Genomic DNA, 15,805 nt, shown 5'->3' on the forward strand with positions numbered 1-15,805 from the left:
AAGAAGCAGATTTACTGGTCTGAAGACAAGAATGTCCCAGAGCTGAAGTTCTCTTCTAGATTTCCATAGCTAGTTTCAGCTCCTTTGATCTTAAGTGGCTTGAAGAAGTTGTAACTTAGCTTAAGAACCTGAAGAATCAGTTAGTACAGAAATTATTATTACCAGGTTTTAAGTTGCAGAATTTCCACTATATTGTGTGTGTTTGAAATGCTTGCTTTTGTACTACAAAACAATGTCTCTGAATATATATTTCAATTTATTTTTTCATAAATCGGATAGGTTGAGAAGCTCAGAACTGAACCTGGAGATCAGTGTGCGCAACAGAAGAAACGTTTGCGAGACAGAGCAGCAGATGCTAAAAGAATTCAGGATCTTGAGCGACAAGTATGCAATAATAGAACTGTGTTTCTTTTAACCTTTACTTCAGATAAGGTCTCTTAAAACACTTACCAGCCCTTTCATAAGGATAAAGCATTGAATGAAGCCCTATGATAAAGTAACTTGTGGTATGGAACACTCTTAACACAAAAAGCTGCAATTATTTACTTACAAAGGACTCTTCTGCTACTATGTTCTACTAAGCTATTTACTGATATCCCTTTTAAAATCCTTTAATGTTAAAATACTGTTTAGAGTTTCTTGGAAAGGGGCAAGAGGGCAAAAGCACACACAAGCTTGCTGTTTATCTTGTAAGACTCCTTGTGTCTATGTTCAGTAATCCCTTAACATTATGACCAATTTCAGCTAAGTTGATTCAAGAGTAGGGGTTTAAATTTTACTTGGATCCCTACAAGATTCATGAAAACTGGGGGAGTAGAGACTTTAAAATCCATGTTTCTACTGAGGAAAAGTCAGGTGGAAGTGGGCCTTTCTGAATTTTAGGAGATGGCAGCTGCATTTGGTAGGGATGTGAGACAAATGGGAAAGAGCCTCTGCAGTATCCTAATGCAAAGAATATCTTATCCGTAGATAAGAGGGGCTTGTTATTAGTCTTGCATGCAAGGTGTTAGACTATTTTATTGCAGACTCCAAAATAAAAGGCATATAATCTGTTATTGGGAGAATAATTTCAATACCATTATGAAATATCTCTGTAACAGCTGGAAAAGTAGAACATGAATGCAAGTACAGAAAAAAAGCAAATACTTTAACACCATTAAGAGCCATATACACTTAAGTGCTAAGAAATTAAATAAAAGGTCCGTTTGACATAAGACAATCTGAAGACCAGAGCAGTATTTGTTTAAGATGATGTATAAGTCAATCAGTAAGAGATGATGAGTCTTGCTTTTCTGTAAACAATAACATAAATGTAAACAATTTTTAAAAATTCTCAACATATGCATCTCTAGTTTTCATTCTTCACCCAGCTTAAGTGGATGACATTTGTTAACATTCTGTCACTTATTTCAGTTCACTTTTCATTAGAACTTTATTCTTTTTGACTTCTGACTTAATTTTCTTTTTGATAGATCAGAGAAATGGAAGGAATTCTAAAAAGAAGGTATCCAAATTCTTTGCCTGCTTTGATTTATGCTGCTGCTGCTGCTGAGAAAACTAATGATCTTTCAGCTAAAACAAACACAGTTGATTTTTTGGAGAGAAGAATAAAAAAGTTAGAAACAGAACTTGAAGGTAGAGATGATGAAGCTAAAAAAAGTCTCCGTGCCATGGAACAACAATTTCAAAAAATAAAGGTAAAAGTTGGAGGCTTGTTGAGTAGTCTATGCCACAAGTAACAGTCATAAGGTTACTGGGGTATAACACAGAGTAGTGGTGAAAACTGAAGGCAAAGACCACATTCAAGGGAAAAAATATTTGAAGGATTTATAGCCAGAATTTCAGTAGCTTCAGCACCTAAGATAAAAAGAGCGTTGAAATTGTTAGAGTAGTACTGAAACTGAGAGGACAAGTTCTTGAGGCATAATAATTTAATTCTTACAATTAAGAAAAGTGGGTTTCATCCTGTGGGTCAGAGTAGCTGCTCGCCTAATTCCTTGCTGTACCCAAGACTGTGGTTTCAACGGTCTGCTGGCCGAGCATTTCTGTGGGGAATGTCTGGGAACACTAAACGTTTTATCCAAAAATTACATGATAGTGAGTCTTAAGACTTGCATTAGGAAACATGGAAGTCTGGCATTTTACTTCAAGGAAAAGGTGAACTGCACAGGTGCTTAATGAGCAGGAAAGGAAAGCCCTGGCCAGTTGTTCCTCCTTTTCTCCATGTGAATAACTCAATTGTGCTTTCCTCAGAGGCTGTCCAGGCTATTAAGAAGGGTTAGGTTTTCCTCAGCTCATTAGGAAGAAAGATTCTTTGTCTCTCTAAATTCATATTTCTATATTCATACTTATAAATAAATAAAAATAAAAATCTGTCCTGTTAAAATTTAAGATGTTTTTAAAAATGTGAAGTACAATTCTGAGACATGTGACAGTAATGTTTGCAAACTGACACATGGCAAATAGATAATGACATTTTTAAAAAATTAAAAATTCCTGCTATATTAAAATGTTACTTTTGAAGAGAACTCAATTATATAAAAATGAAATAGTTTCTTGTCAATTTAATTTTCTTTCCCGTAGTTAACTCCATTCATTTTGAGTAGAGGATTACTTTGCAGTAAATGTTTTGAGTAATTATGTTTTATAGCAGACTTAAGTCTGCTTCACATAATTTTTTCACTCGCTAATTTCTGAACTGATTGAGTAGCATTGTTAGTAATACTGATGTGTATCCTGTCTTGTGAAATCTTGCTTCAGGTGTGCAGTAACTTCAAAGAATAATAGGAACAGCTAATAATAAAAGTACACTTGAGAAAACTACTTTTTCTTCCCCTCCTCCTACTCCCCTCCCTCAGATACAGTATGAGCAAAGACTTGTAGAGCTTGAGCAACTACTTGCCTACAAATTTATGAGTGAATCGCCAAAACTGAATGGTGATAAAGCCAGTTCTACAGAACTTGAACAGGAGCTTCAGAATCTAAAGAAGACCCATCAGATCACGGTTAAAAACCTCCAGACAGAAATTGAAAACCTTAAAAGTCAAAATTCCCAATTAAAACTCAGAAGTAAAAAGGATAATAAAGACTTAGAGTCCACAGACTCTCCAATGAAACAAGGTAACACAAAAGACAGACTGTTAAAACTAAATGAAGAACTAGTCACCAAAAATAGAGAAATACAAGACCTTACGAAAACTGTAGAGAAACTTCAAAAAGAAAGGATGGTGATGTTGTCAGATAATAATTTGAGAAATAAAACCAATAATAAGGGAAGTTCTACAGAGATCTTGAAAAAGAATACCTCAGCAACAGATAAAAGGAATTCCAGCAACAGTGAACCCTTTCTAAGCATTTTCAACAATGACAGAATATACCAACCACATACCTTTTCTGATTCTAATCTCTCGGAAGTTCTGCAAGAAAATGCACAGCTGAAGGAGGAGCTAGAAAGATTGTCTCTAGAAATGAACCAGCAGAGGGTAAAGTCTCAAGCAACACTGGCTTATTCTGAAAATAACATACGAAGGTAAACGCTCAACATGTTCATTTAAAAACCTTGTTACAGTGTTGGCTGATACAGGATTGAAGTGACACGTTAACATGTCAGCCGTGAGTGAAGCTAGCTTATACCTGGCCAATGTTCTCTGTAAATTTCATTTTTACTGTTTGTTTTTGGTTTGGGGTTTTTTTTTTGCTGGGTTTGGGTTTTGTTGTGGGTGTTTGTGTTTTGTTTTGTTTTTTAGAGCAGTGCACTGTCACAATTCTTTCTACAAGCAAACCTATATTGATGCTTCTTATTAATACTACAATTCATCATGGTTTTGAGTAAAAAGTTCTCAGTCTAAATTGTTGCATCTTAGATGCTTTGTATTTGTGTTGTATAGCATTAAGATGTGGTACAGGTACTTTCCTTCAAACTGGGGTATGTTTTCAGTGGGATTTACTTGACCAACTGCAGAAACTTCACACTTCACCTAGTCTCCCTTAGATCTCTTCATAGTTAAAGTAGAGGAAATTGGCATATTTAGATTGCAACACATTCTGTTCTAAAATAGATACCTGAAATAGTACAGATGCATTATGATTTAAAAGCACCTATTTTCTCTCCTTTTTTTTTTAATCAGAGGAGCCAAAAAAGATGATCGGCTGAGTTTTCTGTATTCTAGCTGCCTCTAGTTAAAGGAGGCACATGTCCAGCATTGTAGGCTTCCTACCCTGTCATCCCTCCAGAGCAGTAGAAGTAATGGTGGTGCTGTCTTGCACGGTTTTGTTATGAAATTTCAAAGATATGACACCTCTAACATTTTTGATATTTTATATGTTCAAGTGAGAAGCTTTGCCACATTTTTGAAGAACTGTCTGTAGCTGCTTTACTACATCTTATTTTCTTCTCACTCTGTTCAGGATACAGGAAGACACAGCAGAATGCATTGCATCTCTGAAAGCTTCCCATGAGAGAGAAATGGAGAAGATTCTTTGCCAGCATGCAAAGGAGCATTCTACTTCTAAAGTAGCTGAACTAAACAGAAGAATTTCAACACAAGAGGTAAGATATAGTACATACATTCATTACATATAGGTATCTGTTAAAGTTATTATTTCCTTCTATATTCCTGTAAACTGTATCTTTCTGTGAAGTAGGATCTGTTGTTTTAAAATGGGCCTGTGCCACTGTGTTCGCAGAATCACAGAATCTTGTCCAACCCCCCTGCTCAAACAGGGTCATCTAGAGCCACTTGCTCAGCACCATGTCCAGATGGCTTTTGAATATCTCCAAGGAGGGAGAGTCCACAACCCCTCTGGGCTTAGAGACCCAAACAAGTGCTTGGACACCCTCACAGTAAAGAAGTTTTCCTTATGGTCACACAGAACCTCCCGTATTTCAGTTTGTGCCCTTCGCTGCTTCTCCTGTCGCTGGATACCACTGGAAAGAGCCTGGCTCTGTTGGCTTTGCACCCTCTCTTCAGATGTTTGTAAACATTGATGAGATCCCCCTGAGGCTTCTCTTCTCCAGGCTGAACAGTCCAGCTCTCTCAGCCTTTCCTCATATAAGAGATGCTCCAGTCCCTTCATCATCTTAGTGGCCCTTTGCAGACTCTCTCCAGTAGCTCCATGTCTCTTGCACTGGGGAACCCAGAATGTGGCCTCACCAGAGCTGAGTAGAGGGGAAGGACCACCCTCCTCCACCAGCTGGCAACATTGATACTAATGCAGCCCAGGATACTGTTAGCCTTTTGTTCAACTTGGTGTCCACCAAGACACCCCAGGCTCTTTCCTGCAAAGCTGCTTTCCAGCTGGGTGGCCCCCAGTATATGCTGGTGCCTGGGGTTGTTCCTCCCCAGGAACAGGACTTCGCACTTCCCTTTGTTGAAGTTCATGAGGTTCCTGTCAACCCATTTCTTCAGCCTGTCGAGGACCCTCTGGATGTATGCACAACCCTCAGGTGTATCGGCCACTCCTCCCAGTTTTACATCATCAGCAAACTTGCTGAGGGTACGTTCTGCCCCATCATCCAGGTCATTAATGAAGATGTTGAACAGGATTGGACCCAGAATTGACAGTTCTACACACGACACCCCCTGAGTTACTGACTTCCAACTAGACTTCATTACACTCATCGCCACCCTCTGGCCCAGGCATTTAAGTCAGTTTGCAATCCATCTCACTGTCTGCACATCCAACCCATACTTTGTCAGCTTCTCTATGAGGATCTTACAGGAGACAGTGTTAAAGCCTTACTACTGAAATCCAGGTAGCCAATATCCACTGCTCTCCCACCTGCCAAGCCAGTCATTTCATCATAGAGGGTTATCGGGTTGGTCAAGCGTGACTTCCCCTTTGTGAATCCATACTTACTAGTCCTGATCACCTTCTTGTCCTTCATGTGCCTGCCAGGTTTCCAGGATTAGTTGCTCCATCACCTTCCCAGGGATTGAGGTGAGGCTGACTAGCCTGTAGTTCCCTGCATCCTCCTTCTTGCCCTTTTTGAAGGTAGGAGTGACATTTGCCCTCAGCACACATGGTTGCATCCCGTCAGGGCCGTGGATTTACGTATGTGCAGTTTGCGTATTTCCTGACCGGATCCTCTTCCACCAAGGGTGTATCTTCCTTATTCCAAGACTTGCCCCGTAGTCTCTGGGGCCTTGGATTCCTGAAGGCCAGTCTTGCTAGTAAAGACTGAGGTGAAGGCGGCATTCAGTACCTCAGCCTCTTCTATGTCCTGGGTCTCCAGGGCCCCTGCCCCATGCATCAGCAGGCCCACATTTTCTCTAGTCTCCTGTTTGCCACTTAGGTACTTACAGAAACCCTTCTTGTTGCCTTTGCCGGTCTCACCAGATTCAATTCCAGGTGGGCTTGGGCTTTCCTAATCACATCTCTGCATGCTCGGACAGTGTCTCTATATTCCTCCCAGGTTACCTGTCCTTGTTCCCACAGTCTGTAGGCTTCCTTTTTATGTTTGAGTTTTGCCAGGAGTTCCTTGTTCATCCGTGCAGGCCTCCTGGCATTTTTGCCTGACTTTCTGCTTGTTGGGATGGACTGCTCTTGAGCTTGGAGGAGGTGATCTTCAAAGGTCAACCAGCTGTCTTGGACCCCTCTTCCCCCCCCAGGGCCCCATCCCATTGGACTCTTTCAGGCAGATCTTTGAAGAGGCCAAGATCTGCTCTCCTGAAGTCCAGGGTTGTGATCTTGCTTTTCAGCCTGCTCCTTCCTCTCAGATCCTGAACTCCACCATCTCGTGGTCGCTGCAGCCAAGGTTGTCGCTGATGTTCACAACCCCAACAAACCCTTCCTGGTTTGTGAGTTTAAGGCTCAGCAGACCACTCTCCTCACTGGCTCCTCTATCACTTGGGTCAGGGAGTTGTCATCAAGGCTTTCCAAGAACCTCCTGGATTGTTTATGCCGTGCAGCATTGCTCCTCCAGCAGGTATCGGGGTGGTTGAAGTCCCCCATGAGGACCTGGGCCTGTGATTGTATTTGTGCATTAAAATTTTGGGAGAAGTTATACACACGGTATGAAGGTAGAAAGAGATATTGCATTCAGATTATTTCAGAACTTTTAACTGAGGAAAGTAACTTCAAGATGGAGACTTGTTTTCATATACTATATATGTACGTGTGCTATTTAACCATCCATGTAGAGGATTGTTAAATAGCACAAGTGCACACGTGTTAGAGGTAGTATGTTAATACATGCATCACATATACCTGCAGTAGTACAATAGTGATTATATTTTTGGTGTATTTTTCCTGCATAGGTTTTCACATGTTGTGGGTATTTATGTTAATGACAAACTATTTTTAATCTTTTTGTAGATATTAATAAAACATCTCCAAGAACAAATCGGTGAACAACAGGGACATCAGGAAGCCCTTTTAGTTTCACAGATGCGAGAGGAACTCCTACAAAAAGAGGTATATTTAAATTTGGATTGGGGGTACCTTATTCTAATAAGAGTTTTCACTTTCATCCTTGTAAAACCTCAAATAATATGTAGTAAAATAAGTCTTAGAAAACAGTATCTTTGTCAGTTGCTTCTACATCAATTATACCTGAGAATGCAAGATATTTTTCTAATGTGAACAAGAGAACTACACAGAACAGAAGGTGGAACTTTGATCTCCTTTTTTTTTTTAAATTATTATTCATTTTAATTAGTTAGAAATGTCTGACATCCATATGAAAATTGATCAGCAGGTTAATCCAAGCATTCATAGCCTCTTCCCTGAGAGCTGTGATAGGTAATAAATAGACCACGGGACTTTCTCTTTATTAAAAGGATATTTTATTATTTTTTCAAATTCTTTGTTTAGATAAAGCCTTCCTTTTCTTCTGCATTGCCATAAAACTGACTTAGGCAATTATATTCTTGGTTTTTTCCTTTGATATCTGTGAAACTTAAGCTCTCTTAAGAAGAGAAGGTTAGTTGTAATAGTTCTTTCGAAATTCACTGGGTTTTGAGAGAAGTATCTAGGCTTTTCCTAATCTTCTATTAAGAGCATATAGTCTAAAAATTACACTTGTTCATGTTTTCATTTTGGGGTTAATATTATGTTATGCTGTCTGTCTTTTAGCTCAAGCTTTTTGAACTATTGGCTATGCTTTTGTTGTCTTTGAAGTGTTGCCAATATTTTTTTTTATTTATTTTTTTTTAATCATCTCCTGTTCAGGAGGAGGTTATAGCCTGTCTTAGCATTGTGCCTATGCTTAATTCACTATCTCCTTGATGTATGAAGATTGCTAATTTTAACTTCATTTTGATAATACAGTAATTAACCTGCAAGAGTTATTAAAAAGAATTCTCCTATTCTGTAAGGGACTGAGAACTCCAGACATTTAATCTTGTTTGTTGCCCTTATTTAGAAGAAATGAGAGAAGTATCAGTATGTGTTTAATACATACTTAATATCATTAATCTTAATCTCACTAAACTCATTCAGTATTCGTCCTACCCATGCAAAATTCCACCTCTGTTCTGAAGTATTTATAGAAAGTGAGGGTTTGTAGGGAGAGAAAAAAGGTCTATTAAACAACCTCTCTATTTGCAAAATAAAGGCTGAGACTTTGGGTTCATACTATGAATCTAATGATAGATGTTGCCTTTCCATACAAAGCTTGTTTCCCTCCAGTCATCTCAGTATATATAATACTTCCTCCTGGGAGAACAGGGCAAGAGTACAATGAGACAAATGTTATTGCTTCTTCTATGACTGCTTTACAGATTATTAATTACAGTGATGGTTAAGAGAATGATCATCCTATCTGACCCACATGTTACAGGCCGAGTTCAAGGTGCTGGCATTTAAGAAAATTTAATGTTTTGTTACAAAAATCATTGCAAGACTATACAGAGAGAAACGTCAAAGTCAAGTCTTGCTTTTGCCCTCTAGCATGACTGCTGCACTGCTTATGAAATACATTTTAAGCATTAAATGGTTAAATAAGTAGAACTGAAAAAAGAAGGCAACCAAACCTGCAACAGAATTAGTCATGATAGGGAAAAAGCACTACCATTGTAATAGGATTGAGTCCTCTGTCTAAAATGGTTGTACCTCAAAGGCGGCAAACATTTTTTTCTGAGGCTCCCTGGAAGTTTGTTATTTGAATACTAATTTCAGAAATGCTGTTTATGGATGTTTTCCGTTAATTATATACTTCTTTTGCATAACAGCTTCCACATAGCACAGCTTTGTATTTAACATAGTTCTGTTGCTGGCAAAATATATGGAGCCCATTTTCTCCTGGGGCTTTTTTCCCCTCATAACATCTTTCCTTCACGAATGTTTCAGGTGTTTCATTATGTACTTGAGATCACGCATCAGCCCTTCCCTTCAGTGGGACAACTTTGCAGCCAAGCAGCAGACACTCAGTTTCACAGACCTTACACAACCAAGACTTCTGCTCCTCTGACAAATGGGGCTGAAAGTGGCCCACAGGTTCAAAGCTGCTGGAGCTATGGACAGGCAAAAATGTAGTAACATAGGCCTCATTGTTTTAGAAAACCATGTTAAAAAATGGAAATAATAGTAAGCCATCTTGGAGTCACTTCTCAGTAAGAGTGACAACATCTTATGAGGACACAATGCTTCCAGCTACTTGAATTCAGCAGCAGAGAGCCAGGGATGGCTGAGTGCTTGAAGAGGGTTAGCAGTTCTCAAATATATTGGGTAAGGGGAACTAAGGGTTATAATAAATGATTAAGACTTCAAAGTTTTCACTTTAGTTTACTTATACACATTAAGAAAGTGACCAAAAAAGACTTAAGATGTTAAATGAAGAAATATCAAGTTACTTAAAATAGGCAAAGAATGAGAATAAATCAGTAGGGCTTTATAAGAAAACTTACCTGAATTTCTGGAGGATTAGGAAATCAGTTGTAAGTCAGTCATTGGTAGAGTTGATTTGACCTGGCAGTTATTAGACCAAAGGGGGGTTGTAATCACGTGTGTTAGCAGCATGTCTTTTCTTAATTTATTCCTTAGAAATACACTGGTACGTTTTATATTTGATCTTTATCCAAGGAGTGAGAAGGGATTGTATAAGAACATCTAATCATAATATTCTCTATTAATTTTTTAGTACGTTTAGAAGTATAAAAATTGACTGTGAATAATCACTTCATAACATATTATGAACAGGATTGGATTTATCAAAAAGAACTAGATTTTCACATGCTCAGGCCAATTCTTACAAATGAAAGATCCTAATCTAAGTCCCTGAGCCCCTGTTTAAGCTTTTGAATAAAGGAGATTTCCCTTTAATGTCTTCCTTTCTGCAGCTTTTTAATAGAATGATTAAACAAAACAAATACACTTTGAAATGAATCTATTTATACACTGCTTAATGCAATAACAACAATTTTCATCAATTCTCTCTAACTGTAGGTGACGAAATTGTTGGAAGAACTGAGAGAGGCTAAGGAGAGCCAGAGTCCTGAAATGAAACATTTTTTGTGCCTGGAAAAGAAAATCAAGCATATAGAGACCAGATATGCAGAAAGAGAGCAAGAAATTAAAAAGGTAAACCAGAATGTATCTGCATTTACTTCTCAAGAGCAATTTATTGGTTTAACTGTAATTTTATGGTATTTGCACAGGCTCATTTAGCTCACACTGCAGGGGGGCAAGTACTTCTTTGATAGAGCCGTGGTTTTGTCTTTGGTGCCTGCTGATGCAAGTGAACGTAGCTGCAGTCCTAGTCAGCATGTCCTTGCTGCAGTAATTAAGATTACTTGTGTATGACTCGTGTATCGGGTGCGTAACTTCCTCGCAACCGGACCTAAGGAGGCCTTGCTTTTGCAGAGTGTTGGACCACATGACCTCTGGAAGTCCCTTGTCATTCGGTTATTTCATATTTCAATTACACTGGAGAAAAGGAGGCTGAGGGGAGACCTTATCGCTCCCTACAACTACCTGAAAGGGGGTTGTAGTGAGGTGGGTGCTGGTCTCTTCTGTCAAGTAACAAGCAATAGGACAAGAGGAAATGGCCTCAAGTTGCACCAGGGGAGGTTTAGACTGGATATTAGGAAAAATTTCTTTACTGAAAGGGTTGTCAGGCATTGGAACAGGCTGCCCAGGGAAGTGGTGGAGTCACCATCCCTGGAGGTGTTCAAAAAACGTGTAGATGTGGTACTTCAGGACATGGTTTAGTGGGCGTGGTGGTGTTGGGTTGACGGTTGGACTTGATGATCTTAAAGGTCTTTTCCAACCTAAATGATTCTATGATTCTACACAATGAAAGCTAGCTATTGAAAAATTGAAGAGAGTTCGTAATGCAGAGCTTGTTAAGCTATGAGATACTCCTCAACTGAACTGTAATTTTATTTTCTAGAAGTCCCATTCAGGAAAGCTGCATTAAAAATATAGAAATGTCTTGTAGCAGTCTACCACGTAGTGGTTTTAATACCCAAAACAACAACAAAAAAAAGGCTTTATCCTCCACAAACTGAAAATTTTGGATTTTGAAGGTTGGATATTTGTGATACAGCTTCTTGTATCTGACAGTTGTATCCCTTGTAAAACAATTTTGCGCTGATTTTTTCATCTTATTATATGTCACGGCCTCCATCCTGATTTTTCATCTATCAGGGGAGCTTCTATCATCTGGAAACAGTTTTCTAGTTCATATAGATTTTGTTCTCATGCTTTCATCACTTAAACATATGACTGTCTTTCATTAGTGTTTTAACTTAGGTTTTACATAAATATATGAAGTCAGAGAAGGGCAGTTGGACTGGAAGATCATCAAACCTGTAGCAGTTCTTTGTTTGTGGAGTTTGTTCTACAGTTTTGAAACCAGATCTCAAGGAATACACTTTTATGTACAGAATTGTTCATGGTAGAAGGTTTTATTCTCATACATTTCTACATCAGATATTTAATTTTCCTCCCCAAAAGAGCTGAGCATAAAACAAGTCACTGGATTAAGAACAAACCCTGCCACTACTGATGATTATTATTTTTGTTCACTTTCTGTCCTGCTAAAGGCAACCGTAATACAGTTACTTTTTTATGCTATTCATTTGTTTTCGTATAATATGAGAATTTTACCATTTCTGTAAAGTGTCTGCTGCTGCCTAGTCTATGATCTATCTCCACTAAATTCATTACCTGACCTATAGTATTTACTAAGATGTTTTGTAATGTATTAAAAAAAATACTATAAGTAATAGTAATAGTATATGCAACAATTCCTGCTAAGTAGTTTCATCTTTCCTGGTGCTACTAGCCTTGTTATGTATTAAACTTTGGGTTTTGTTTGTCCTAGTTTTGCACCTTTAATTATCTGCAGTGGGGCACTGAGCAGTCCCCCAAATGAATGATAATGAAATGAACAATGTAGAAAAACTTAATTGCTGAACAAGGAAATAACAGGTTATCCTTAGTATCAAACTACAAATACAGTAATTATGGCCTTTAAGTGATAGAGCTTTCCTTAAAGAATCTATTACAATTAATAGTGGTGTGGAGATTTTGATACCTTGTGACACTTTTTCTTTCGGGTAATCTAAGAGGATTATGCCATGGATTCATGTCAAAATTAATTCAAACTTCTGTCTGCAGCAGCTTCAGACCTTTGTGACTACAGGATATTTTCTGATAGTTCATAGAACTTGTGGTTTTTAAAAGTACAGTAGTAGCCCAGAACATGTCATTCAGATTTGGTTTTCCTTGCAGAATGTTCTTTTAACACATTTAAATGGCAATTCAAAAGGTTCATTTTGATTATAGAGGGGTTTGTTATATGCTCAGCTTTGTCTTAAATAATCAAACTTTTAATTGCTGTTAAATTCTCCTGAGGCTCATTAGTCAGTGATGGATTCTACCCTTCTGTCATTAATGCAACTATTTAAAGGAATTCATTGCTATCAGAATGATTTTTGTAATATTCAGAACAAATTGCTTCCACTTAACATGAGCCTTGGGCTTTGAGACCGAGCATCAAACATAATGAAGTGGTGTATTTTTGCAAAGGGGCAGCGTTGGCTGAGTATTTGACTAGGAAGTCAAAAGGCTGACTTGCTTCTAATTTGCAGGCAACCCAGCTAACACAACATATTACTGAAGCAAGGCAAACCCATGAGGTTGAGAAGTGGCGAAGACTGGCACAACAGAAGAATCAAGAACTGGAGAAATTTCGAGTGGAATTGGATTCAATATTAGATGTTTTACGTGAACTGCAGAAACAAGGGGTTGTTATTCCTGCACCTAATTGCAGTGGATTCGGCACAACAGACAGCTGTTGGAAGACATGATTAGGTAGGAATTGATTAGAGAAGCAGAATTTTAATATTCAAAGTTATGTATAGAAAATATTATTGAAAATCATTAATGTAACACTCGTAAATTGAATTACATTCTGATCTTATCTGGAATCTTGCTTGTCCAAAGGTAGATTTGCATTGAGCAACACCCCAGTCGTATTGTAAGTCTTATATTTTGTTAGTAATAAAGTTACATGCAATTTTTAAAAAATATGAGTAATACTTAGGTTATTCGATAAGTTCAATTACCATTGAAAAATTCCATTTGATGCTTTTTCAGATACTGTAGAACATACCTGAATAGAACTTCTATTTGTAACTTGTCTTATAGTGATTCCTTTGTGAACAATTTGAGTAATATGCTGCTTGGGTTGTATTTTTAGTGTATCATTATTATTTTTCATTCGGTAGGGCATGAAAATCCTCTTTATCCAACATTTTGCTTCTCTCCCTCCAATTCATAAAAAGTTCCTTCCCTTAAGACCCCTTTCAACTTTGTGAATGATTGGAGGGCTTCAGCAGAGCAGGCATTCTCTGGTGATGCTAAAATTCAAACTATTTTTTGTTTACTTGGCAGGTATGTCCAACTGTGCTGGTAAGAATGATGGCAGAGTGGTCTAGCTGAATTGTTATGGGGCAGATAGATATGAAAAAAGTCTATAAAATACAGTTTGAGAGTAGTTATTAGTATCCCTTTTAAAAGAGAAGGCTGTATTGACTAAGATTTTTACAATGGGCTGTTCTGGATCTGACACAGTAGCATCTTTATAGATGATCTTGACAGAACAAAGAGGCCAGTCAAACATGAAGACAATGTACTAAAGCTCAGACTGCAGGGATATGTTGGTGGGCAAATTTAGAGTTAAAATTCTGAACAATTTGGAAAAGGGGACAGAAGAAAAACCCAAACAACTAGAGTCTTGCAGAGTGACAAAGGAGGCTAGTATGCTTAAGCAGGAATAATGCACTACCCAAATACTGAATGTGGATATAACTTTCTGCTGAACTGACAGGCATCATTGCAGGTAACAAGCTGAATGTTACAGAGACCGTTGCTTCTCCCTCTCCTCTTATGCCCTGCTGGAGTTATACACCTAAGTGTAGAGCCTGTAAGATACTAGACACCATAGGAACAATTCCTAATGCATCACCAACATGTAATTTAGTATGCTAAGCTTTTGGTCACTTGTTTCAAGAGAGAGATGGACCAGCTGGAGGGAAAAGAACAATCAGCAGTCCAGAAAATGTAGACTTAGGAACCACTGAACCTATAGGGGCTGCCCTGCTCCAGAGCAGAGACGGGGGAGGGAAGATGAGGATGGCTGTTAAACTTGTCATGTATGAAAAACCTGCCGCTAAAACGATAGAAGGAGAAGCAGTAAGTAAAATTAAAGAAAATTCAAGACAGTTGGCTATTTGGTGGCTGGAAGGACAGGTTTTCAAACAAATCAGTAAATTATTAGTTGTCTGAAGTCACAGCACTGCAAATCATTAAGAATTCCACAGCACATATACTGAGGTGGTAGCTCAATCAACTATACTTATTTAGGGCAAAGAGAAGATAAAAGCTAGACTGTACTCCTCGGGTCCCTATAGGATTGGTTGAAGCTAGCATTTAAGTCAAACAGTTCAGGTCTGTGTATATGTATTTATGTATCATGCTTCTTCAGGGACCAGTGGTAAACATGCATTTTATCTTATACAAGCATGGGACTGAGCATGCATAAAGAACAAAATAGTGTAACAAATTATACACTGTGTATAGGCACAGACAGTAATTAAATGCAAGGATGCTTTTTTTTTTTTGACCATACACAAACATAAAGTGAGAGAGAATGTATACACACATATATATAGATATATAAAAAAGGATAGTCAGTTGGCAATTAATATAGTAATCATGGTTGTTTCATATTCAGATATTTTCAGTATTTTTAGTATGGATGTTTTGTCCCCCAGTAATGAAGTATTAGTCTGTATTCATAAAATGTGTAAATACAGTAATGCTTTGTATATATCAGCTATGTGTAAATATGCTGTATTTTCTTGATTTGGGACCGTTTTGCAAATGAAAAGGATAAAATTGAATAATTTCAACTTACCACTTCTTATTTCCTGTACAATTTGCTATACGTGTAACACTGTATTGAAGTGTGTGACCTGAAGTGAGATTTTTTAAATTATAGCAACCCTTGTGTTCCCAGAGAGGCCGAGTCCTGCATGTAGGTATGCTAGGGCACTGCCTATGACAGGAGGGCCTAGGGGAAGCATTTCTAGCATCTGGAAACTCTCTCTCTCACATGTATAATCCTTAGGTCATCAAGAGGGGTTGCCTTAGTGTTCATGCAGCTCATTCAAACACCTTTTTAAAATTCTTGTATTCAGTTCTCAGCATAGTTTGTAAGCCATAGTATCTTATGTAGTTTGAATTAAATTTCAAATTAAATTCTCTGAGTCTATTTTACTGACCAGGGTCAGCATTATTTATCATTAAACTACAATATGGTTTATACTGTGTTCTCACATGTATTTATGTAGTT

General features: G+C 38.0%; 1 protein-coding gene across 8 annotated transcripts in view; it reads left to right on the plus strand.

Annotated features, from left to right (window-relative positions):
- The window catches only part of CEP162 (centrosomal protein 162), a 51,682-nt gene extending 35,969 nt beyond the window's left edge, over window positions 1–15,713 (plus strand). For 7 of the 8 annotated variants that reach the window (XM_052781590.1, XM_052781589.1, XM_052781593.1 and 4 more), the window contains 7 exons: window positions 280–384; window positions 1,473–1,697; window positions 2,859–3,529; window positions 4,408–4,549; window positions 7,318–7,416; window positions 10,387–10,521; window positions 13,038–15,713. In XM_052781590.1, the coding sequence (XP_052637550.1) occupies window positions 280–384; window positions 1,473–1,697; window positions 2,859–3,529; window positions 4,408–4,549; window positions 7,318–7,416; window positions 10,387–10,521; window positions 13,038–13,256 (1,596 nt within the window). In that variant the 3' untranslated portion in view covers window positions 13,257–15,713. The remainder of the gene's footprint in view (window positions 1–279; window positions 385–1,472; window positions 1,698–2,858; window positions 3,530–4,407; window positions 4,550–7,317; window positions 7,417–10,386; window positions 10,522–13,037) is intronic. The other variant, XM_052781592.1, reaches the window with a different exon arrangement.
- The last annotated feature ends 92 nt before the right edge of the window (window positions 15,714–15,805 follow it).

The sequence above is a fragment of the Harpia harpyja genome, chromosome 3 (genome assembly GCF_026419915.1).
Source record: "Harpia harpyja isolate bHarHar1 chromosome 3, bHarHar1 primary haplotype, whole genome shotgun sequence".
NCBI lineage: Eukaryota > Metazoa > Chordata > Aves > Accipitriformes > Accipitridae > Harpia > Harpia harpyja.